Here is a 24,293-nt window from a genome sequence, read left to right as displayed (position 1 = left end):
TCCCCAAGAGATATCCAGTCCAACCCCCGCCATGCAAGGAGGCACAACCAAAGCACTCCCGATAGATAGCCTCTGCAGAAAAGCCTCCAGAGAAGGAGACTTCACAACACTCCAAGGCAGCCTATGCCACGCTCCAGGAAATTCTTCCTAATCTTTTCAGTCCAATCTCTTTCCCTGCCATTTGAACCCATTGCTCACTTGTGCACTAGTTTCTAGAGCAGCAGAAAATCCATTTTCCTCAATGAGACACACTTCTAAATCTTGAAACATAGACGGCCTCTGCGGAAAAGGCTCCAGAGAAGGAGACTCCACCATACTCCAAGGCAGCCCATGCCACTCTCCAGGAAGTTCTTCCTAATCTTTTCAGTTGAATCTCTTTCCCTGCCATTGGAACCCATTGCTCCCTTGTGCCCTGGTCTCTAGAGCAGCAGAAAGTCAGTTTTCCCCTTCCTCCTCCTCAGTGGGACACCCATTGAAACACGGAACATGGTTCTCATGTTTCCTATCTATCTTCTCCCAGCTAAACATCCTTCAGGAAGAAAGGAGGAAGAAAAAAGAGAAGGGAGGAAGAGAATGAAGAGAATGGAGGGAGGGAAGAAAGGGAGGAAGGGAAGAGAGATGGAAGGAAAAACAAAAAGGAGAGATGGAGTGAAGGACGGAAGGAAAGAGAAATAGAGAAAGGGAAGGAGAGAGGAAAGAGGGAAGGAAGGAAAGACAAAAGGGTAGAAGGGAAGGAAGGAATGAGGGTCAAAGAGGGAGGTAAAGGGAGGGATGGAAGAAGGAAAGAGAGAAGGAAGAAGGATAGGCTAAAATGGTGAGAGAAAGGAGGGCCTGAGAAAAGATCCCAGGGGGCCACATCTGCCCCCCCCCCCCCACCGAAGCTGGGTTTGCCCATACCTGCCCTAAAGGCACCAAATCCTGGCTGATCTTGGAGGCTAAACAGGATCAGCCCTGATTAGTACTTTGATGGAAGACCACTAATGAATGTCCAGTAGCGTAAACATTTCAGAGGAAGGAAGTGGCAAACCTACCTATGAGGATTCCTCACCTAAAAGGCTTCAAAATTACCCTATTGACTTGAATCTAATGCTCAATTTATTTTGGCTAAATGGCCTCACCAAAAACAGGGTGCGCATTAGATTCACATAATACAATCATTTATTTATTTACTACATCTTAGTGCTGAGCCAAAGCAAAAGGGGAAGCTGCTTCTGGAGCATCTGGAGCTCCTATCTGAGGGACCCCCACCTCGTGGGTTCCGACCCCCAGGTTGAGAAATGCTGCTCTAGGTCCTCTAGCACCAAAGTTCAGCAGAAGTTGACCAAAGAATACACTGGAAGACATAGAGATTCCTAGAAATCACATTTTAATCAAATCCATTACTATCCAACTTCACAAAAGTAAGATCCACCAAGGTGAAGGATGGACTGTAGTTCCACTTGCCATACAAAATTCCCTCATCTAGTAGTTTGTTGCCATTATAATTGCAGTTTCTGAAATATATCTCTCAACTATATATTTATTTTTAAAATGTTAATAAAATTGCTGATCTATATTACAAATTATACTTTTCTCCCATTGACTTCACTGTTGTCTTGTTACTTGCAACACTAATGAGGGACCGCACAAGCCATCGCCTGAATAATGCTATCTTCCTCCTCTTGCAAACAAGGACTTCACACTCCCATTGCTAATGTTAATATAATTTTAAACATAACACCACAAAAGGAATGAGGTTTTCCATCATCAAGTTCCAATTAGGGATGGAAAAAAACTGTTCTCCATTATTTGTTTCATAGCTTAAGAATGGATTTTCTGGGTTGTTGTGAATTTCCCCAACTTCCCTCCCTGCCCATTCCTCCCATTCCTCTTCTCTTTCGGAGGCAGAAAGTGAAGGAAATATGGATGCCAAAAAGGTTGACCTTGGTCAGGATGGGATAGTGGATGAGAGAAGAGAAGTGTATTCATTAGACCCCGTATTGCCTACTCCTGATATAGAATCCTGGAATCCTAGAACTGGAAGAGACTCCCAAGGGCCATCCAGTCCAACCCCCTGCCATGCAAGAAGGCACAATCATAGAATCATAGAATCAAAGAGTTGGAAGAGACCTCATGGGCCATCCAGTCCAACCCCCTGCCAAGAAGCAGGAATATTGCATTCAAAGCACCCCTGACAGATGGCCATCCAGTCTGTGTTTAAAAGCTTCCAAAGAAGGAGCCTCCACCACACTCCGGGGCAGATAGTTCCACTGCTGAACGGCTCTCACAGTCAGGAAGTTCTTCCTTATGTTCAGATGGAATCTCCTTTCTTGTAGTTTGAAGCCATTCAAAGCACTCCCAATAGACAGCTTCTGCGGAAAAGCCTCCAGAGAAGGAGATTCCACCACACTCTAAGGTAGCCTATGCCACTCTCCAAGAAGTTCTTCCTAATCTTTTTCAGTTGAATCTCTTTCCATGCTATTGAACCCATTGCTCCTTTGTGCCCTGGTCTCTAGAGCAGCAGAAAGTCAGTTTTCCCCTTCCTCCTCCTCAGTGGGACACTCATTGAAACATGGAACATGATTCTCATGTTCCCTCTCGGTCTTCTCTTCTCCCAGGTAAACATTCCCCGGGAGGAAAGTAGGAAGGAAAATGAGAAGGGAGGGAGGGAGGAAGAGGAAGGAAGGGTGGAGGGGAATGGAGGTAGGGAGGGAGGAAAGACAAAAGGGAAGGGAAGAAAGAAGGAGAAAGAGAGGGAAGGAGGGGTAAAGAGGGAAGGAAGAAAGGACGAAAGGTGGAAGGGAAGGAAAAAGAGGGTGGCAAGGAAGGAAGGAAAGGTGTGAAAGAGGAAGGAAAAAGAGAAGGAAGGGAGGGGAAGGAAGGAAGGAAGGGTGGACGAGAATGGAGGGAAGGAAGAGGAAGGAGAAAGATAGGGAAGGATGGTGAAAAGAGGGAAGGAAGAAAGGACGAAAGGGTGGAAGGGAAGGAGGGAAGGAGAAAGAGGGTGGCAAGGAAGGAAGGGAAGGTGCAAAAGAGGAAGGTAAAAGAGGAGGAAGAGGGAAGAGGAAGGAAGGAAGGGAAGTTGCAAAAGAGGAAGGAAAAAGAGAAGGAAGAAGGAAGAGGAAGGAAGGAAGGGTGGAAGGGAATGGGGGGAGGGAAGACAAAAGGGAAGGAAGGAAAGAAGGAGAAAGAGAGGGAAGGAGGGAGGGAGGAAAGTGGGAAGGAAAAAAGGACAAAAGGGTAGAAGGGAAGGTAGGAGGGAAGGAGAAAGAGGGAGGGAGGGAAGGAAGGGAGGGTGCAAAAGAGGAAGGAAAAAGAGAAGGAAGGAAGGATAGGATGGTGTGAGAGAGGAAGGCCTGAGAAAAGAGCCCAAGGGGCTGCATCCAGCCCTGGACCTGGTTTCACCCATACCTGCTCTAATGACATATTATAGCATCATCCCAAAATACACTACACATTCTCAGACCTTTTTCTCTAGACTTCTCAGCCCAGATTTGTTTGGGTGTGTGTGTCAGGAGCAACTTGAGAAACTGCAGGTAGCTTCTGGTGTGAGAGAACTGGCCATCTGTAAGGAAGTTGCGCACTTTTTCTCTAGACTTCTTAGCCCAGATTTTGTGTGTGTGTGTGTATGTCAGAAATTGAGAAACTACAAGTTGCTTCTGGTGTGAAAGAATGGCCAAGTGCAAGGACGTTGCCCGGGGGATGCCCAGATGTTTTACCATCCTGTGGGATGCTTCTCTCATGTGTCTGCATGAGGAGCTGGAGCTGACAGATGAAAGCTCACCTTGCTCCCTGGATTTGAACAGCTAACCTTTCGGTCAGCGGTCCTGCCGGCACAAGAGTTTAACCCATTGTGCCACCGGGGTATCCTCTCAACCCAAATGAACTGAATACTGCTGAGAAAAAAGCTTTGGAATCCTTTGAATTTGAAATCGAAGCCACCAGAATAAACTTGAAAATATGTTTTTAAAGAGTTACATTGTCCAGTTATGGTTTTTTCCCCAAATAAAGACACAATGCTTTTGTATTAGTTTACCCAAGGAGACAAAAATCTATTTACATCACACTAAGTGTAAGTCAAGAGTTGGAAGCATACCCAAGGAAAGCAATAGGATTCATGTCACAAAAGCTAATGCTCTTATCTATATAATTCTCTGATCCTAAAAAAATTCCTTTCTATCAAATAGTAAGAATGGTAGTGCAATCATAGGCATCTCTACTTGGAAGTAAATGCCACTGAGAACAACATTGTGCTCCCAGTTAACTGTGTACAGGATGGCAACGTTCACAGTCTGTAACAAGAGGATCCAGCTAAATGGAAGAATAGGGGTTTTTTGGGGGGGGGGGCACAACCCCAAATGCTACTTTATTGCTTTGTTGTTCAGGACAGTCACAGATCTTCATTTCAGGTGGAAGCCGACCAGGAATCGAAGACCAATTTTGCCGCTACCGTATCTTCAATCGCCATGCCTGGAATAAGGCACAAAATTAATAGCACAGCCATGGATGCGACAAAATAGTATATAGCCAGTCCCCAAGTTATTTATTTACAGTATTTATATTCTGCCCTTCTCACTCTGAAGGGGAATAAGAGTGGATCACAGAACACATACACAGCAAACATTAATGCAGGTTATATAATGACAAGATAGACATTGATAGAGGTATATATATAGGCTTTCCCATCTTTCGGCATCTTGAAGGCTGTGCTCCATTCCGGCCACAGAGGGGTGCTGTCGCTCCATCTTCCCTGCCGAAAAGCGCTTTTGTTTGTAAACGTCCTCCTTTTTCATAGAATCTCAGTGCCAATGTACCTCCCCGCTTTTAATGCAGTCCCTATTTATCTACTCACATTGCTGTTTTCGATTTCAATCAGCTAGGTGGGCAGGGAGCTGGGCTGAAAGTCAAGAGCTCACCCTGTCCCAGGCTTTGAACTGTCAACCTTCTGGTTGGCAAAATTTACTGCAGCTGGCAGTGTTTGGAGGTCAATGACAGAGGATTATGGGAGTTATTGCTCACCCATATATGAACTGCACTGTCCACCAATGATGGATCTGGACCAAACGTGGCACAGATACTCAATATGACCAACTTTAAGTATTGGTGGGATTGGGAGGTATTTACCCAGCATGATGGGAGTTATAGTTCACCCACAATCAAAGAGCATTGTGAACCCCACCAACAATGGATATGGACCACACTTGGCACACATATCTGCCGTGACCAACTTTAGGAACTGGCAGAATTCAGGGGTATTGACCCAGCATGATGAGAGTTGTAGTTCACCCACAATCAAGGAGCATTGTGAACCCTACCAACAATGGATCTGGACCAGACTTGGTACACATACCCGCCGTGACCATCTTTAGGAACTAGCAGAATTCAGGGGTATTGGTATGATGAGAGTTGTAGTTCACCCACGATCAAGGAGCATTGTGAACCCTACCAACAAGGGATCTGGAGCACACTTGACACACATAACCACCATAACCAACTTTAGGAATTGGTAGATTCCGAGGGTATTAACCCAGCATGATGGGAGTTGTAGTTCACCCACAATCAAAGAGCATTGTCAACCCCACCAACAATGGATCTGGACAACACTTGGCACCATGACCAACTTTAGGAACTGGCAGAATGTGGGGTATTGACCCAGCACAATGGGAGTTGTAGTTTACTCACATTCTTATGCATTTTCTAACGGGCCCATTCTTAAAATCCACAACACAACAATGAATACTTTTGATGTTTCTCCCTAACCTAAGCTAGTCTACCCACCTTTTCCCTAAAAGAGTTTGAGCTCTTTTAGAGAAAGCAATGAAGGGGAAATGAAATGTGTAACAACCATGTGGCATTTGAGCATTTTGTTTAAACACTGATGGCTCAGTTGGAGGACTAATCAAGTCAGGAAAACAATGAAGATCAGAGTTAAAGCAACATCGAAAGACAGGCAGACAATGCATTCATTCATCTCGGCTTCCCCGCTGGTGCTAATTATGATTTTGAGAAGGAAAGACAAGACAACTATTTTTATGGTATGGAAAGGAAAGAGCTCTCGCAGGGATGAAGACAATCGCTCAGGTTCCTACTGAAGGGGATAAATGAGCACACATTGTCTTGGGCTGCCATTCACACGCCAAAGGGGGTTATTCTTACCCAGGGACTTGAACACGGTTGTTTTCTCACGCAGAGCAGGCTTTGTTCCCAACAAGACCTCACCCAACTCTGCAGTAATCTCAGCCTGTAAGACAAAGACAAGGCACTGTCATCGATTGCTTTCCTCGATTTCCATGATTCCAGCAGGAGCCTATCGACTGGGGGGCAAAATGAGGCATGGGTCGCATCCTCCAAATAAGAATTCATCCTCACTAACAAAATTTTTCCTCAGTCCTTAAATGCAGTCAAAAATTTAGAAGTAAGACTAAGTGCCCAAAAAAGGAAGTGGGTGGCAAAGTGCTTATAGTGCTATCTTTCTCAACTTTCCTAATGCTGCAACCCCTTAATACAGTTCCTCATGTTGTAGTGACCCCCCCCCTCCAAACGTAACATTATTTTCGTTGCTACTTCATAACTGTAATTTTGCTACTATTATGCATCGTTATGTCACTATCTGATATCCAGGGTGTATTTTCATTCATTGGACCAAATTTGGCACAAATGCCCCATGTGCCCAAATTTGAATACTGATGGGGTTGGGGGGGGGATTGATTTTGTCATAAGGATTAAAACAGTAAAATATGATTGCACAAAGCGTATCCCGGACCAATTAAAGCAACCAAACTGCAGAAAGTGTCAAACAACTATATAAATAAAAATGTAATGTTAGTTTGTGGGATTAACAGAACTCAAAAACCACTGCACAAATTGACACCAAATTTGGACACAAGACACCTAACAACCCAATGTATGTCCTTCACACAAAAATGATTTTGTCATTTGGGAGTTGTAGTTGCTGGGATTCATAGTTCACCTACAATCAAAGAGCATTCTGAACCCCACCAAAGATGGAATTGAACCAAACTTGGCACACAGTTCTCCCATGACCAACAGAAAATACTGGAAGGGTTTGGTGGGCAGTGTCCTTTGGTTTTGGAGTTGTAGTTCACCCACATCCAGAGATTACTGTGCACTCAAACAATGATGGATCTGGACCAAACTGTACACAAATACTCAATATGCCCAAATGTGAACACTGGTGGAGTTTGGGGAAAATAGAATCTTGACATTTGGAAGTTGTAGTTGCTGGGATTTATAGTTCACCTACAATCACAGAGCATTCTGAACCCCACCAACGATAGAATTGGGCCAAACCTCCCACACAGAACCCCCATGTGGGCCACAGCAACACATGGCAGGGGACAACTAGTCTTCTATATATATAAATTTGTTAGGGGCATCCAACGAGGAAACAAAACTCAAAAAACCCCCCAACGAAACTGTACCAAAATTGCCATGCCCATAACACAACCCACAAGGTACAAACATATCTACTCAAAATGAAAAACAACACAACAACACACTCACAAAACGGCAAAACAACAAAACTCAAAAAACCCCAACGAAACTTAACCAAACTTGCCATGCCCATAACACAACCCACAAGGTACAAACATATCTACTCAAAATGAAAAACAACACAACAACACACTCACAAAACAGCAAAACAACAAAACTAAAAAAAAACCAACGAAACTTAACCAAAATTGCCATGCCCATAACACAACCCACAAGGTACAAACATATCTACTCAAAATGAAAAACAACACAAAAACACACTCACAAAACGGCAAAACAACAAAACTCAAAAAACCCCAAAGAAACTTAACCAAAATTGCCATGCCCATAACACAACCCACAAGGTACAAACATATCTACTCAAAATGAAAAACAACACAAAAACACACTCACAAAACGGCAAAACAACAAAACTAAAAAAAAAACAACGAAACTTAACCAAAATTGCCATGCCCATAACACAACCCACAAGGTACAAACATATCTACTCAAAATGAAAAACAACACAACAACACACTCACAAAACGGCAAAACAACTGAGCATGCGCATTGGTGCCCAGCCGCAAGTTCCCTGGCGCGCGCACACAGTTCCCTCTGCGGACGCCATGCCCACTCCAAGCCCCGCCGCGCCGCTTCCCGCACACACACCCCCCGCCGCACGCACACACACAACCCCACGCTCCATCACTCCCCCCGCCGCACACACACACGCAACCCCACGCTCCATCACTCCCCCACCGCCACACACACACGCGCAACCCCACTCCCCCCCCGCTGCCGCACACACACACGCAACCCCACGCTCCATCACTCCCCCCGCTGCCGCACACACACACACAACCTCACGCTCCATCACTCGCCTGCCCCAATCTTACCTCCTTTTACTTCACGCCACCTCCAAACCCCACCGCACCCCTTCCCGCCCTGTCAAAATCCAGGAAAGACAGGAAGGAAGGAAAGAAGGAAGAAAGAGAAAGGGAGATAAAGAAAAGGGGGAAGGAAGGAAAGTTAGAGAAAGAATGAAGAAGAAAAGGAAAGAAAAGGAAAGATGGAAGGAAAGAAAAGAGAGACAGCAGAAGAGAAAGAAAAAGGGGGAAGGAAGGAAAGAGGTAGAGAAGGAAGAAATGAGAGACAGAGGGAGGGAAAGAAAAAGGGGGAAGGAAGGAAGGAGAGAAGGAAAGAAAAAAGGGAATGAAAGAAGGAAAGAGGGAGTGAAGGAAGGGGGAAGATGTAGAGAAAGAGGGAGGGAAGGAAAGAAGGAAAGAGAGAAGGAAGAAAAGAGACCAGAAGAGAAAGAAAAAGGGGGAAGGAAGGAAGGAGAGAAGGAAAGAAAAAAGGGAATGAAGGAAGGAAAGAGGGAGTGAAGGAAGGGGGAAGATGTAGAGAAAGAGGGAGGGAAGGAAAGAAGGAAAGAGAGAAGGAAGGAAAGAGGCCAGAAGAGAAAGAAAAAGGGGGAAGGAAGGAGATAGCGAAGGAAGAGGAGAAGGAAAGATGGGAGGGAAGGAAGGAAGGAGGGAAAGAAGGAGAGAAAGAGGGAAGGTTGGCCACAGCAACGCGTGGCGGGTAAAGGTTGTTATTTCTATGATTATTATGATGCTATTATTCCTATGAGACCCTTTTAGGGGGAATGGGAGAGGTGTCAGGTCCCGGAGGCAATGCATTGCATTATTGTTATTGTTATGATGGTGGTGAAATAAAAGGAAATAAAAAGCGAAAGAAGGAAGCAAACAGGGAGGGAAGAAAGGCAAAGGAAGAAAGGGGGAGGGAATGAAGGAAAGAGAGAAGGATGAAACCAAGTAGTGAAAGAAGGAAAGAAAGAAAGAGGTAGAGAAGGAAGAAAGGAGAGAAAGGGGGAAGGAATAGGTAGGTACCTCTCTTTCATAATAGTCCAGATATCTACCTCAACTTTGATAAGTTTTACTATAGGCCACAGCAACGCGTGGCAGGGCACAGCTAGTTATAAATAAAAATGTAATCTTCGTTTGTGGGATTAACATAACTCAAAAACCACTGGACGAATTGACACCAAATTTGGACACAATACACCTATCAGGCCAATGAGTGACCATCACTCATAAAAACACTGGACAGCGGAAGAGACTTAAAAAGCCAAAAAAGCAAAAGGATGCTACAGCGCATGTGCAAAAACGACTCCCCTGGCAAACAACAGCATATCCACACTCTCTTCCACACTACAAATCCCAGCATCCCCTAGACCAGGCCCTTTAGGAGAGGAGGATGATCCAAATGCACTGCTTCCAAGATGCAAGCTTTCTTCTCCTTTATCTCCTTTATCTCCAATCTCTGCATATTTTCAGTTTTCTATTCCTGGACTGCAATTCCCAGCAACCTTCCAGATAAATAGATTAGATAGAGATAGAGATAGGTAGGTAGGTAGGTAAATTGATCAGGTGGACTGCTGGGAGTTGCAGTCCAAGAATAAATAGGTAGAGAAGTAAGAAAGGGGAGAAAGAGGAAGGGAAAGAGAAATGGGGGGGAAGGAAGGGAAGAGGAAGAGAAGGAAGGAGAGAAGGTAAGAAAAAAGGGAAAGAAGGAGGGAAAGAAAGAAGGAGAGAAAGAAGAAGGAAAGGCTGGCCACAGCAACACGTGGCGTGTACACTAGTTATAATTCAACGTTGAGCATAGCAGCTTTAAAATGCAGGTTGTGTTAATCCTCCTCCTCTCCATACACTAAGGTACACAGATGTGTTTTCAACTGTTTTTTGGAGGAGGGGGGATTTTTATTTCTTTAGGGAGGAAGTTCCAGAGGCAAGGAGCGATCATGGAGAAGGCCCCCTCTCTCGTTCCCACCAGCTGTGTTTGCAACAGTGGTGGGATCAAGAGCAGACCCTCCTCTGTAGACTGCCGTGGATGTGATGGTATATATAGGGAGATGTGGTTAGCCAAATAGACTGGACCTGAACTGTTTAGGACAGTGGGTCCCCAGATGTTTTGGCCTTCAACTCCTAAGAGCTGGTAAACTGGCTGGGATTTCTGGGAGTTGTAGGCCAAAATACCTGAGGACCCACAGGTTGAGAACCACTGGTTTAGGGCTTTATAGATAACAACCAGCAATTTGTATTTAGCTCAGAAGCAGACCAGCAGCTAGTGGAGCTGCTGCAACATGGGAGTGGGATGTGACCAAGGTGTGGACTACCATGGCCATGCCAGGTGTCTCAAGATACGGGCGGAGCTGGTGCACAAGGTTTAACCATGCAAAGGCCACCGCCGACACCTAGAGTTCCAGGTTCAGCGATGAGTCCAGGAAAACCAACCAGCCTCCTAAACCCTCACACACATCATCCCTAGACTGCCTCTGACTTTGGTCTACAAGTTTAGGCAGATAGGTTTGGAGCAATACCCATTAGGCTTGTTGGGTGTCCCTTGTTGGGCTACAAGGTGTCGCTCATTATAAGGGCCAGCCCCATCTGAAGATTGGGACACCTCTTCTTGTCGACAAATGGAACAAAATGCCCCAAATCTCATATTTTGGGATGTGGACACATTGCAGTAGACATACTTGGCAATGTCAACTGAAATCCACACTTTTCTTTGGCATTTATATAGAGCACAGATGTTTTCATAGCTAATTGTCAACGCTGCACATCATGAATGGCGATTGACCCTTGTTGTTGTTCATTCGTTCAGTCGTCTCCGACTCTTCGTGACCTCATGGACCTGCCCACGCCAGAGCTCCCTGTCGGCCGTCACCACCCCCAGCTCCTTCAAGGTCAGTCCAGTCACTTCAAGGATGCCATCCATCTACCTAGCCCTTGGTCGGTCCCTCTTCCTTTTGCCTTCCACTTTCCCCAGCATCATTGTCTTCTCTAGGCTTTGCTGTCTCCTCATGATGTGGCCAAAGTACTTCAACTTTGTCTCTAGTCTCCTTCCCTCCAATGAGCAGTCGGGCTTTATTTCCTGGAGGATGGACTGGTTGGATCTTCTCGCAGTCCAAGGCACTCTCAGAACTTTCCTCCAACACCACAGTTCAAAAGCATCGATCTTCCTTCGCTCAGCCTTCCCTAAGGTCCAGCTCTCACATCCGTAGGTGACTACAGGGAATACCATGGCTTTGACTAGGCGGATCTTTGTTGCCAGTCTGATGTCTCTACTCTTCACTATTTTATCGAGATTGGACATTGCTCTCCTCCCAAGAAGTAAACGTCTTCTGATTTCCTGGCCACAGTCTGCATCGGCAGTAATCTTTGCACCTAGAAATACAAAGTCTGTCACGGCCTCCACATTTTCTCCCTCTATTTCCCAGTTGTCAATCATCTTGTTGCCATAATCTTGGTTTTTTTGATGTTTAGCTGCAACCCAGCTTTTGCGCTTTCTTCTTTCACCTTGATTAGAAGGCTCCTCAGCTCCTCCTCGCTTTCGGCCATCAGAGTGGTGTCATCTGCATATCTGAGGTTGTTAATATTTCTTCCAACAATTTTCACCCCAGCTTTGCATTCATCAAGCCCCGCACATCACATGATGTGTTCTGCATACAAGTTAAAAAGGTTGGGTGAGAGTATGCAGCCTTGCCGTACGCCTTTCCCAATCTTGAACCAGTCTGTTGTTCCGTGGTCAGTTCTGACTGTTGCTACTTGGTCCTTGTACAGATTCCTCAGGAGAGAGACAAGGTGGCTTGGGATGCCCATCCCACCAAGAACTTGCCACAATTTATTATGTTCCACACAGTCAAAGGCTCTAGAGTAGTCAATGAAGCAGAAGTAGATGTTTTTCTGAAACTCCCTGCCTTTCTCCATTATCCAGCGGATATTGGCCCTTATTGGTACGAAAACCTAGCAACGTTAGGACCCTTCAGCAATTATTTGCTCCAAAAGACATTACTAGACAAACTCCAATTCCTTACCTCTGATAAAATAACATCTCCCGATTCACGCAGGGCGGCCTCCCTTGAATCCACGTACAATATAGCGTTCTTCATGATATCATCGTCCAGCTCCCGCCAATCTGGCCTGCTGGCGCCTACGGCTGAAAAACAAAGCCCAGGAAAGTAATAAGCACAGAATGGAGAGCTTTCCGCTATCAAGAGCATTACTACTACTCCATTTCAAAATCTTTTTCAGTGTTTATATAATCCAGTTCAAAGCAGATAATCTGGATTTTATATGGCTGTGGAGAAGGGGCCAGGATTATATGGCAGTGTAGATTCATATAATCCAATTGAAAACAGATAATCTGGATGATAAAGTAAAGGTAAATATTTCCTCTGACATTAAGTCTAGTCGGAGCCCCCAGTGGGGCAGTGGGTTAAACTGCTGAGCTGCTGAACTAGCTGATTGAAAGGTCGCTAGTTCGAATCCAGGGAGAGGGGTGAGCTCCCGCTGTTAGCCCCAGCTTCTGCTAACCTAGCAATTCGAAAACATGCAAATGTGAGTAGATTAATAGGTACTGCTCCAGTGGGAAGGTAACGGCGCTCCATGCAGTCATGCCAGCCTTGGAGGTGTCTATGGACATCATCTCTTCGGCTTAGAAATGGAGATGAGCACCACCCTCCAGAGTCGGACATGACTAGACTTAATGTCAAGGAGAAACCTTTACCTTTACTTAAGTCTAGTCATGTTCAACTCTGGGGGATGGTACACATCTCCATTTCTAAGCCAAAGAGCCAGCAGTGCCCATAGACGCCTCCAAGGTCACGTGGCCAGCATGACTGCACGGAGTGCCATTACCTTCTCGCAGAAGCAGTACTTATTGATCTACTCACATTTGCATGTTTTCAAACTGCTAGGTTGACAGAAGCTGGAGCTAACAGCGGGAGCTCTCCCCGCACCCCAGATTCGAACCACCAACCTTTTGGTCAGCAAGTTCAGCAGCTTGGCAGTTTAACCCGCTGCCCCGCCAAATATGGCACTGTAAATCAAGCTTCAGATTTTTGCTTGGCCTTGCTAATAGAGAAGCATGGGATTGTATACTCCTCTGTTGCATCAGCTCCACTGGCTGCCAATTTGCTAACGAGCACAATTCAAAGTGCTGGCTTTAGCCTATAAAGCCCTAAACGATTCCGGCCCAGCTTACCTGTCCGAACGTATCTCCTCCTATGAACCATCTAGGAGCTTAAGATTGTCTGGGGAGGCCCTGCTCTCGATCCCGCCTGCCTCGCAAGTGCAATTGGCAGAGATGAAGGACAGGGCCTTCTCAGTGGTGGCCCCCAGCTATGGAACTCCCTCCCCAGGGATATTAGAAAAAAAAAGTAAAGACTTGACTCTTTGAGTACACTTTTGAGAATGCAGCGGAATAGATAACACGGAACTATGAATGATGAACATGGATGGCCAGACGATGTTACTGGATAACGTTTTTATCAGGATGATTATATGCTTTAATGGTTTTTATATACGTTTTACATTGTAATGTTGATTTTTAATGGCACTTTTATGAATGCCTGAAATCGAATTGTGCCAATCTGTAACCCGCCTTGAGTCGCCGTAATAATAATAATAATAATAATAATAATAATAATAATCTTTATTTATACCCCGCTACCATCTCCCAAGGGACTCGGTGCAGCTTACATGAGGCCGAGCCCACAATACATCAATACAAGCAATAACAACCACAATACAAAGCAAAATACAACTACTAATACAAAGCAACTAAAATAAATCTCATACATAAATAGCATAAACATTGAACAATAGCACAAAACACATTTAAAACTATGGCTGGGCCACATGCAAATGTGAGTAGATCAATAAGTACCGCTTCTGCGAGAAGGTAACAGCACTCCGTGCAGTCATGCTGACCACGTGACCTTGGATGCGTCTATGGACAATGCTGGCTCTTTGGCTTAGAAATGGAGATGTGCACCATCCCCCAGAGTTTATTTATTTATTATTTATTTCAAAGTTTTATATACCGAGCTTCTCACCTCATAAGAGGGACTCAGCCCGGTTTCCAACCATAAAAACACATACAATCGGTAAAATATCAAAATACACATTACAATAAAACATTTAAAAAGCACATATATTTCAAACTACAGTGGTCAGTCGTCATAGTAAAATCGAATATACACCGTCTTCCATCTGGATCATTTTCTCATTCTTTGAAGGCCTGTCTCCATAACCACGACTTCACCTGTTTCCTGAATGTCAGGATTGTTGGGGCGGTTCTAACCTCTGGCGGGAGAGAGTTCCAGAGTCGCAGGGCCACTACCGAGAAGGCCCTGTCCCTCGTCCCCACCAGCCGCACTTGTGAGGCCGGCGGGACCGAGAGCAGGGCCCCTCCAGACGATCTTAGTAATCTTGATGGTTCGTAGGGGAGAATACGTTCAGAGAGGTAAACCGGGGCGGAGTCGTTTAGGGCTTTATAGGTTGAACATGACTAGATTTAAGTAAAGGTAAAGGTTTTCCCTTGACATTAAGTCTAGTCGTGTCCAACTCTGGAGGGTGGTGCTCATCTCAATTTCTAAGCCAAAGAGATGACGTCCATAGACGCCTCCAAGGCTGGCATGAGTGCATGGAGCACTGTATGGCTGAGAAAGGCAGGCTATAAATATTGCAAATAAATAAATAAATAAATATCTCTTAAAATCTATTCAAATGACATTAGGCTCACTGGAGAAGAAGTGGGAGGGAGAAAACCAAGGAGGCAGCCTTTTGTGTCTGCTTCATGGCAGTGAATGAGGACACGAATCGTCCCTTGATGCTCCGGGCCACACTTCATCACAAGAGGAGGCACAATGGAGACAAAGCACTGATTAAGGACAAGGAAGGAATGGCGGAAAGAACAGCAGGCAGGGCTGGTGAAATGCGAGGATGGCATCCCTGCAGTTGGCCCACTTCCACAAATCCCTGCCCACTTGGTAGACAAAACAGAAAGGAAAGAGAACAGGGCTACCCAAAGAAAAGAGTGGACAAGATGCAAGGGAGGAAGCAGCAGGGGGTTTCCATTCCATCCACACACGCACACACACTCCAAATGCTCACCAGACATAGATCAGACTGCAGCCTTCATGCTCTATTTACTCTTAGCCTAGACACAGCCTCTGTCACAATGACTGTGTGGCTGGCCTCTGTTTGAAACAGACCTCCCTTTGAAGGTTGAAGGACTACCCAGCCGAAGCCCGGTTTAAATGCGGTCACCCAGAAGCTGAACGAGAGAGGAGTATCTCATCCTGCCACTGAGTGAGTCTTGTGTCCAAAATGCTTGGGACCGGAATCTCACAGCCGTGGAGAGATGCTCCTGGTTATGGCCATCCTGTACAAAAATATAACTTTTCCAAGCTTTGCACACAGAATCCTGAAGTTGGAATAGACTATGAGGGCTGTCCAGTCCAATTCTGTCAGGTAGGAAGACACAATCAAAGCACTCCCGATAGATGGCCATCCAGCCTCTGCTTGAAAACCTCCAGAGAAGGAGACTAACTTAGGCCCCTTCTACATATAATCCAGATTATCTAATTTGAACTGGATTATATGAATCTACACTGCAATATAATCCAATTCAAAGCAGATAATCTGGATTTTATATGGCATTGTAGAAAGGGTCCCAAGATTCTGAGTCAGTGAGTTCCACTGTTAAACAGCTCATACCATCATGAAGTTCTAATGTTTAGATGGAATATTTTTCCTGCAATTTGAATCCATTGCTCCATGGTATCCTAGGCCATATAAAATCCAGATTATCTGCTTTGAACTGGATGACATGGCAGTATAGACTCATACAATCCAGTTCAAAGCAGACAATCAACGGCCGTTTCTACATTGCCATATAAAATCCAGATTATCTACTTTGAACTGTCTTACATGGCAGTATAGACTCATATAATCCAGTTCAAAGCAGACAATCAATGGCCGTTTCTATATTGCCATATAAAATCCAGATTATCTACTTTGAACTGTCTTACATAGCAGTATAGACTCATATAATCCAGTTCAAAGCAGACAATCAACGGCTGTTTCTACACAGCAATATAAAATCAAGATTATCTGCTCTGAACTGGATGACATGGAAGTATAGACTCATATAATCCAGTTCAAAGCAGACAATCAATGGTTGTTTCTACATTGCCTTATAAAATCCAGATTATCTACTGGATTTTATCAGCCTGATACGGCATAGAGTCGCCGTATCAGGCTGATATATGCGGTATAGAAGAAAAGCAAATAAATACTTTGAACCGTCTTACATGGCAGCAAAGACTCGTATAATCCAGTTCAAAGCATATCATGTGGATTTTGTATGACACTGTAGCAGGGGCTGCAGATTGTGTGCTTTGAACTGAATTGTATGACTCTACACTGCCATATAATCCAGTTCAAAGTAGATAATCTCGCAATGTAGATCCAGCCTCAGAAAGTTGTTCCTTATATGCAGTTGAGGTTCCTCCACTCTTTGGCCGGATCTACACTGCCCAATATCACAGGATCTGATTCCAGATTATCAGGCAATGTAGACACATATAATCCAGTTCAAAGAAGATAATTTGGAATCAGATCCCGGGATATAGGGCAGTGTAGATCCAGCCTTTATCTGAGTTCTCCTTCCTTCCTTCCTTCCTTCCTTCCTTCCTTCCTTCCTTCCTGTCTCTTCCATTCAGATTCATAAACATAAATTCTAACAGCAAAAGCAAACAGGATTTATGTTCACGCCATGCTCACTAGCAAAGTTTATTAACCACCTAGGAGAGTCAACAACAGCATATACTTTACCATTGATGTGGGCCCCAGGTTTCACCCACTCTCCGTGCAAAATGGGCTTTGTTGCCATTGTAACCGTAACAATCACATCGGCTCCGCTTGCAGCCTCTTGAGCGGAAGAGCAGACCCGCACGGGCCCATCAGCAGAGTTAGCAAACTTCTGAGCTCTCTCTTCAGTGCGGTTCCAGATCCTCACCTACAATGAAATTGAGCAGAAAGGCCTTAATTGCTTAGTTGTTATCAGTGTGTTAAAATCTTTGCATCCAGGGGGACATCCTGTATGACAGGAATCAGACAAGTTCTAGCAGGGCAGCAAATCATGAAATGCATGAGCTCATCACGACAGCAATCTCAACAAACCATCTCAACAAACCAGTTCTAGCAATGTCCATCTCCACGAGGAACAGGTCTTTTGCAAAACTAGTGGGTATCAATTATCAGTTCAAGGTCAAGCACTCTATACTACGTTACACATTTACACAGCAACAATATATTGTTTAAATTAAGGCTGGATCTACACTGCCGTATATCCCAGGATCTGATTCCAGATTATCTGCCTATCCCAGATTATCCAGCAGTGTAAACTCATATAATCCAGCTCAAAGCAGATAATGGTTTTATTGTTTCAATTGTGGTTTTATATTGTTTTAATGCTTAACTTGTATTTTGCTATTATGTGTACTGAATTGTAAACCGCCTTGAGTCACCGATAGGCTGAGAAAGGCAGTGTACAAGTATAGTAAATAAATAAAAATAAATAATATGGGATCCGATCCTGGGATACAAGGCAGAATAGATTCAACCTTAGGCCCCTTCTGTGGGCCCTTCCACACAGCCATCTAACCTAGAATATCAAGGCAGAAAATCCACAGTACCTGCTTTGAACTGGGTTATTTGAGTCCACATTGCCACATAATCTGGTTCAATGTGGATTTTATCGAGCTGTGTGGAATGGATCTACATTGCCAGATAAAAATCCAGATTGTCTGCTTTGAACTGGATTATATGGCATTGGACCGCTGAGCTGCTGAACTTGCTAACCGAAAGGTTGGTGGTTCGATTCCGGGGAGCGGGGAACTCCTGCTACTAGGCCCAACTTCTGCCAGCCTAGCAGTTCAAAAACATGCAAATATGAGTAGATCAATAGGTACCACTCTGGCGAGTAAGTAACAGTACTCCATGCAGTCAGGCCGGCCACATGACCTTGGAGGTGTCTATGGACAACGGCAGCTCTTCGGCTTAGAAATGGCGATGAGTTGTCAAGGGGAAGGCTTTACCTTTATCTATATGGCAGTGTAGGCTCGGATAATCCAGTTCAAAGCAGATAACGTGGATTATCCGATATTATATACTGGATTATATCTCAGTGTAGAAGGGATCTAAGTGTCACTTTGGAAAAGAGCCTTCCACTGTGAAGGCATACACTAATATAAATATGGTCTCCCTACCTGGGCTCACCAAGATCTTAAGACTGGATCTACACTACCATATAAAATCCAGATCATCTGCTTTGAACTGGATTATATGGTAGTGTAGACTCAGATAATCCAGTTCAAAGCAGATAATGTGGATTATCTGATTTGATAATCTGGATTATATGGTAGTGCAGTTCCAGCCATGTAAGCTCTTGCACACTACAATTATAATGCTATGATTCCACTTTAACTGCCATGACAATATTCTGTAGACCCTGGGATTGTCAATTAAGGAGTATTGAAATCACTTCTCCAAAAGACAAGCTACAGGTAGTGGCCAGTTAAACCACAATGCAATTATTGTGTAGTACTCTATGTATATTAGATTGTATCCCTTTGACATCCTTTTGACATGGCTGGCTGTTGTGTTGTTGTTGTTCTCATCCTTGTAAACAGAAACTCAGACTGATGGCACTAGATAAATGACAGTGAAGATAACTGGATAACAATAACAGCAATTAACCAAATACAGTTCCTTGACCAAAAACTGTTTAACTGAGTTTCTTACCTCTTTAAAGGCAAATAATTCAGTGAAAATGTCATAGTGGCTGTAGGCCTGAACTCCAGCACCTAGGATGCACAATACTTCAGAATTCGCTGGCATTAGGAGCTGAAAACATATCCAGTAGGAAAAAAGGAGTTTGGTCAGTGGCTTCTTCTAATGAAGAATATTTAATACACATTGGACTTCACAACAAACATTTAGGATATTTTAGCCTAACTGGAATATACTCATTGAATGGATGAGATTCATTTATGCGTTAGTTGTGCAAACACGGGCCTCTTCTACACTGTCATATAATCCAGATTATCAAAGCAGAAAATCCACATGGACTATATGAGTCTACACTGCCATATAATCCAGTTCGAAGAAAATAATCTGGATTTTATATGGCAATGTAGACGGGAACATGTATACTTGTTAGTCTCTCTATATCTGTATTAGTTTGATTGCTGTTTGGTGTTGTCTAAAATATGTTAAATAATAATAACAATAATAATAATAATAATAATAATAATAATAACTGCAAAGACTCTGGCACAAGCCAGTCAAGGGGAACTCAGTGTTGATCAGCACACTGGGTGCATTACCTAAAGACCTTGGCCTGCACTTAAACACAATCAGGCGCTGACAAAATTACCATCTGCCAGCTGCAGAAGGCCATCTTACTGGGATCTGCACATATATTTGCCAATACATCACACAGTCCTAGACACTTGGGAAGTGTCTGACGTGTGATCCAATACAACAGCCAGCAGAGTGATCTTGTCTGCTGTGGACTCATCTTGTGTTTCAAATAATAACAATAATAATAATAATAATTCATGCTTGATAGGGAAAAAAACGATTTATGCTGCTTTCATTTCAATTTGTGCTAAGTGAAGCAAGATAAGCACAGGCCCCTTCTACATTGCCAAATAATCCAGATTATCAAAGCAGATAATCCACACGATCCGCTTCGAACTGGATTATATGAGTCCCAGATTATCTGGAGTGTAGACTCATATAATCCAGTTCAAAGCAGATAATCTGGATTGCATATGGCAGTGTAGAAGGGGCCTAAGGATGGATCCATACTGCCCTATATTGCAGGATCAGATCCCAGATTATCTATTTGTCCCAGATTATCTGGAGTGTAGACTCATATAATCCAATTCAAATCAGATAATCTGGGATCAGATCCTGGGATATAGGGCAGTGTAGATCCAGCCTTGGTGACATCTTTTCAGTGCATTCATACAAGTAGTCAAAGTGGCACAACAGATTAAACCAGCGGTTCCCAACCTGTGGGTCCCCAGATGTTTTGGCCTACGACTCCCAGAAATCCCAGCCAGTTAGGATTTCTGGGAGTTGAAGGTCACAACATCCAGGGACCCACAGGTCAAGAACCACTGGGTTAAACCCTTGTGCCAGCTGAACTGCTGACCTTCAAGTCAGTGGTTCGAATCCGCGAGACAGGGTGAGCTCCCATATGTAAGCTCCAGCTTCCCATGCGAAGACATGAGAGAAGCCTCCCACAGGATAGTAAAACATCTAGGTGTCTCCTGGGCAAAGTCCTTTCAGACAGCTAATTCTCTCACACCAGAAGTGACTTGCAGTTTCTCAAGTTGCTTCTGACATGGAAAAAAAGAGCTTGGTAGGCATCATTAGCCTGCTTCACAAAAGCACTCACCTTGGTGGCAATGGCAGAAACAGCAGCCGTCCGCTTGGCTGTGATGACGCTGCCGTCCATGACCTTTTCAAAAGCAAATGGGCATGAAAAGAACATGATAAGATGCAAGGGAATCTTGCCTGCTGAGAACCAGACCTGTTTTTTTCTCGGCATTTATTTATTTGTTTATCTGTTTACTGTATTTGTGTACCGCCTTTCTCAGCCTGCAGACGACTCAAGGCGGTTTACAGGGCAAAATTCAATGCCCACAATACCATAAATACACTTAAAAACATTAACATTTACTAAAAACCATAACAAAATTAATAAAATATAAATCCATAGTGTCTCCTTCTTAAAAGAATCGTCCAATTCCATTGTCTAGTAAGTTGTTCCATTTTCCTATGCATTTGCAAATGCTTGCTCAAAAAGCCACATCTTGACTTTTTTTCTGGAATGTTAAAAAGGAGGGGATTGATCTGATAACGCTATGGAGGGCGTTCCATAGCCAAGGGGCCACCACCGAGAAGGTCCTGTCTCTCGTCCCCACCAATCTCTCATCCCCATTTGGCAGAATCATACAATCATAGACTTGGAAGAGACCTGGTGGGCCATCCAGTCCCACCCCCTGCAAAGAAGCAGAAAAATTGCATTCAAAGCACTCCTGACAAATGGCCATCCAGCTTCTGCTTAAAAGCTTCCAAAGAAGGAGCCTCCACCACACTCTGGGGCAGAGAGTTCCACTGCAGAACAGCTCTCACAGTTGGTAAGTACTTCCCAATATTCAGGTGGAATCTCGTTTCCTGTAGTTTGAAGCCATTGTTCCATGTCCTAGTCTCCAGGGCAGCAGAAAACAAGCTTGTTCCCTCCTCCCTATGACTCCCCCTCACATATTTATACATGCCTATCATGTCTCCTCTCAGTCTTCTCTTCTGCAGTCTAAACATGCCCAACTATTTAAGCCACTCCTCATAGGGCTTGTTCTCCAGACCCTTGAGGGTACATGAAACTATGGGTGCCAGCTCTGCAGGTATGAGGTAGAACTGTAGTCATTGTAAGCAGCAGAACAGCTTGACACATTTTCTTTGATGAATCCTGAACAAAAATGTAACAGTAACCAAAACTCCCAGGCTCAGCTTGCTTCCCGGGCATTGCTTTATGCATCTTCTTTTACAGTTGACACACACACACATTCACTAATTCCTTGCATGCTCCAACACCAAGAAGCAGGAAAATCGCATTCAAAGCACTCCCAACAGATGGCCAACAGAAGGCTCTGTCTCTTGTCCCCGCCAATCTCTCATCCCCATTTTGTGAATCATAGAATCATAGAGTTGGGAGAGACCTTGTGGGCCATCTAGTCCAACCCCCTGCCAAGAAGCAGAAAAATCGCCTTCAAAGCACTCCCAATAGATGGCCATCCAGCTTCTGCTTAAAAGCTTCCAAAGAAGGAGCCTCCACCACAGTCCAGGGCAGAGAGTTCCACTGCTGAACAGCTCTCGCAGTTAGGAATCATAGAATCATAGAATCAAAGAGTTGGAAGAGACCTCATGGGCCATCCAGTCCAACCCCTGCCAAGAAGCAGGAATATTGCATTCAAATCACCCCTGACAGATGGCCATCCAGCCCCTGTTTAAAAGCTTCCAAAGAAGGAGCCTCCACCACACTCCGGAGCAGAGAGTTCCACTGCAGAGAGTTCCACTAGTTCTTCCTAATGTTCTAGTGGAATCTCCTTTCCAAATAATAATAATAATAATAATAATAGAATCATAGAATCAAAGAGTTGGAAGAGACCTCATGGGCCATCCAGTCCAACCCCCTGCCAAGAAGCAGGAATATTGCATTCAAATCACTCCTGACAGATGGCCATCCAGCCTCTGCTTAAAAGCTTCCAAAGAAGGAGCCTCCACCACACTCCGGGGCAGAGAGTTCCACTGCTGAACGGCTCTCACAGTCAGGAAGTTCTTCCTAATGTTCAGATGGAATCTCCTCTCTTTATTTATATATCGCTCTATCCTGAGGGGGACTCAAGGCGGTTTCCAAGTAACATCATCAAAACATATAGACTAAACAACATGACATAACATTAACAAAACAGCATAAGCATAAAATTATCACAATAACACACATATATATATTAAAAATAATCCTGCCTGTCAAAGCTATTGAATGGCCAGGCTGAGGCTAGTGCAAACTCATAATATGTGCCTATTTTAATTGGAAAGCATGTATAAAAGGGATTTATTTGGGGACTTACAGCTCGGAGGGAGCCATTGCTGGGATCAAACAGGAGGACGGTAGCTTGATGGGAAGGCACCGTAGGGTCCTTGGAGTTCTCGTAAAAGGTCACCAGCTTGGTTGTCAGGGCATCTTCATTGGCGCTGTAAGCAGGCATGACCCCTAAAAAGCTGGAGAGTGGGAAAGAGAAGCAGAATGACAACAATCCTTCCAAGTAGAATGAAAACCCAGCAAGCATAGAGGTTAATCATCAACTCCTCCTAATGACAACACTCTTTGGCACAGGTATGGGCAAAGCTGGGGCTTCCAAGTGTTTTGGACTGCAACTCCCACCATTCCTAACAGCCTCAGGCCCTTTCCTTTTCCCCCTCAGCCGCTTAAGCGCCTGAGGGCCTGAGGCTGTTAGGAATGGTGGGAGTTGCAGTCCAAAACACTTGCAAGTCCCATCTTTGCCCATACCTGATCTGGATTAGGTGGAAGAAAGCAAGCTTCCTCTTCTATTTGCAGCAAAGCAACATCCCTGGAAGGGCGACCCATACACACACATACACCCCACACCCTTTCCCGCTCCTAACCCGCTATAGTTGCGTATTGGCACCACGGTGCGGACAGGTTGGACCACTCCTCCGGCGCTTCCCTTGGAGAAGTCTGCCAGGGCGGCTTCCAGCGGGGCGAGGAGGAGGCTGGCGCGGGGCAGGGAGGCTTCCACCTCCGCGGCGCCCAGGAAGGATGGGGCCCCGCTCATGGCCAAGGCTCCGGAGAAGGATGAACGAAGGAAGGAAGGAAGGTAAAGGGTCCCCCCGCCGCCCTCTCTCCCAGAGCGAGAGCTCTGCCCTGGGAAGGCGGCGCTCTGATTGGCCGAGGAGGCGGCCCACCTGGCAGGGATGGAGGAAGAGGCAGAGTCCGGCGCCACCTAGCGGGCGCGCTGCTTCTTTTTTTTGTCTCCGCCGCTGGTCAAGTCCATGCTAGACTTGAAGAAACCCCAGGGCTTGCCAATCCAACCCTCTTCTGCTAGTCACAATCCAAGTTGTTGTTGTTATTGTTGTTGTTTATTCGTTCAGTCAACGACTTAAATAATCTTCTATATACATAAAAATGTAATCTCAGTTCTTGTGGGTTTTTTCGGGCTATATGGCCATGTTCTAGAGGCATTTCTCCTGACGTTTCGCCTGCATCTATGGCAAGCATCCTCAGAGGTGAGGTCTGCTGGAGCTGGGAAAAAAGGGGTTTATATATCTGTGGAATGACCAGGGTGAGACAAAGGGCTTTTGTAAGTT

General features: G+C 44.7%; 1 protein-coding gene across 1 annotated transcript; it reads right to left on the bottom strand.

Annotated features, from left to right (window-relative positions):
* Positions 1-1,349: 1,349 nt before the first annotated feature.
* On the bottom strand, positions 1,350-23,883 carry CRYM (crystallin mu). Its single transcript, XM_067461828.1, has 8 exons — positions 23,592-23,883; positions 23,036-23,186; positions 20,800-20,862; positions 19,134-19,235; positions 17,163-17,346; positions 12,356-12,477; positions 6,136-6,220; positions 1,350-4,449 (listed from the first exon to the last, which is right to left on the bottom strand). The coding sequence occupies exons 1-8, from the start codon at positions 23,759-23,761 to the stop codon at positions 4,385-4,387; spliced, it is 942 nt and encodes a 313-aa protein (XP_067317929.1). The 5' UTR covers positions 23,762-23,883; the 3' UTR covers positions 1,350-4,384.
* Between the last annotated feature and the right edge of the window lie 410 nt (positions 23,884-24,293).

This window comes from Anolis sagrei, chromosome Y, assembly GCF_037176765.1.
Source record: "Anolis sagrei isolate rAnoSag1 chromosome Y, rAnoSag1.mat, whole genome shotgun sequence".
NCBI lineage: Eukaryota > Metazoa > Chordata > Lepidosauria > Squamata > Dactyloidae > Anolis > Anolis sagrei.
The sequence above is the reverse complement of the archived record's forward strand: the minus strand, read 5'-3'. Positions and strand labels throughout refer to the sequence as shown.

What these genes read in the sequence shown, in the direction of transcription:
- CRYM (XM_067461828.1), bottom strand. Translation starts at nt 23,761, where the DNA reads ATGAGCGGGGCCCCATCCTTCCTGGGCGCCGCGGAGGTGGAAGCCTCC. An exon ending in TTTCTGCCATTGCCACCAAG is followed by an intron (nt 19,236 to 20,799) that starts GTGAGTGCTTTT and finishes ATATGTTTTCAG; the next exon opens with CTCCTAATGCCAGCGAATTC. An exon ending in AACCGTGTTCAAGTCCCTGG is followed by an intron (nt 4,450 to 6,135) that starts GTAAGAATAACC and finishes GCCTTATTCCAG; the next exon opens with GCATGGCGATTGAAGATACG.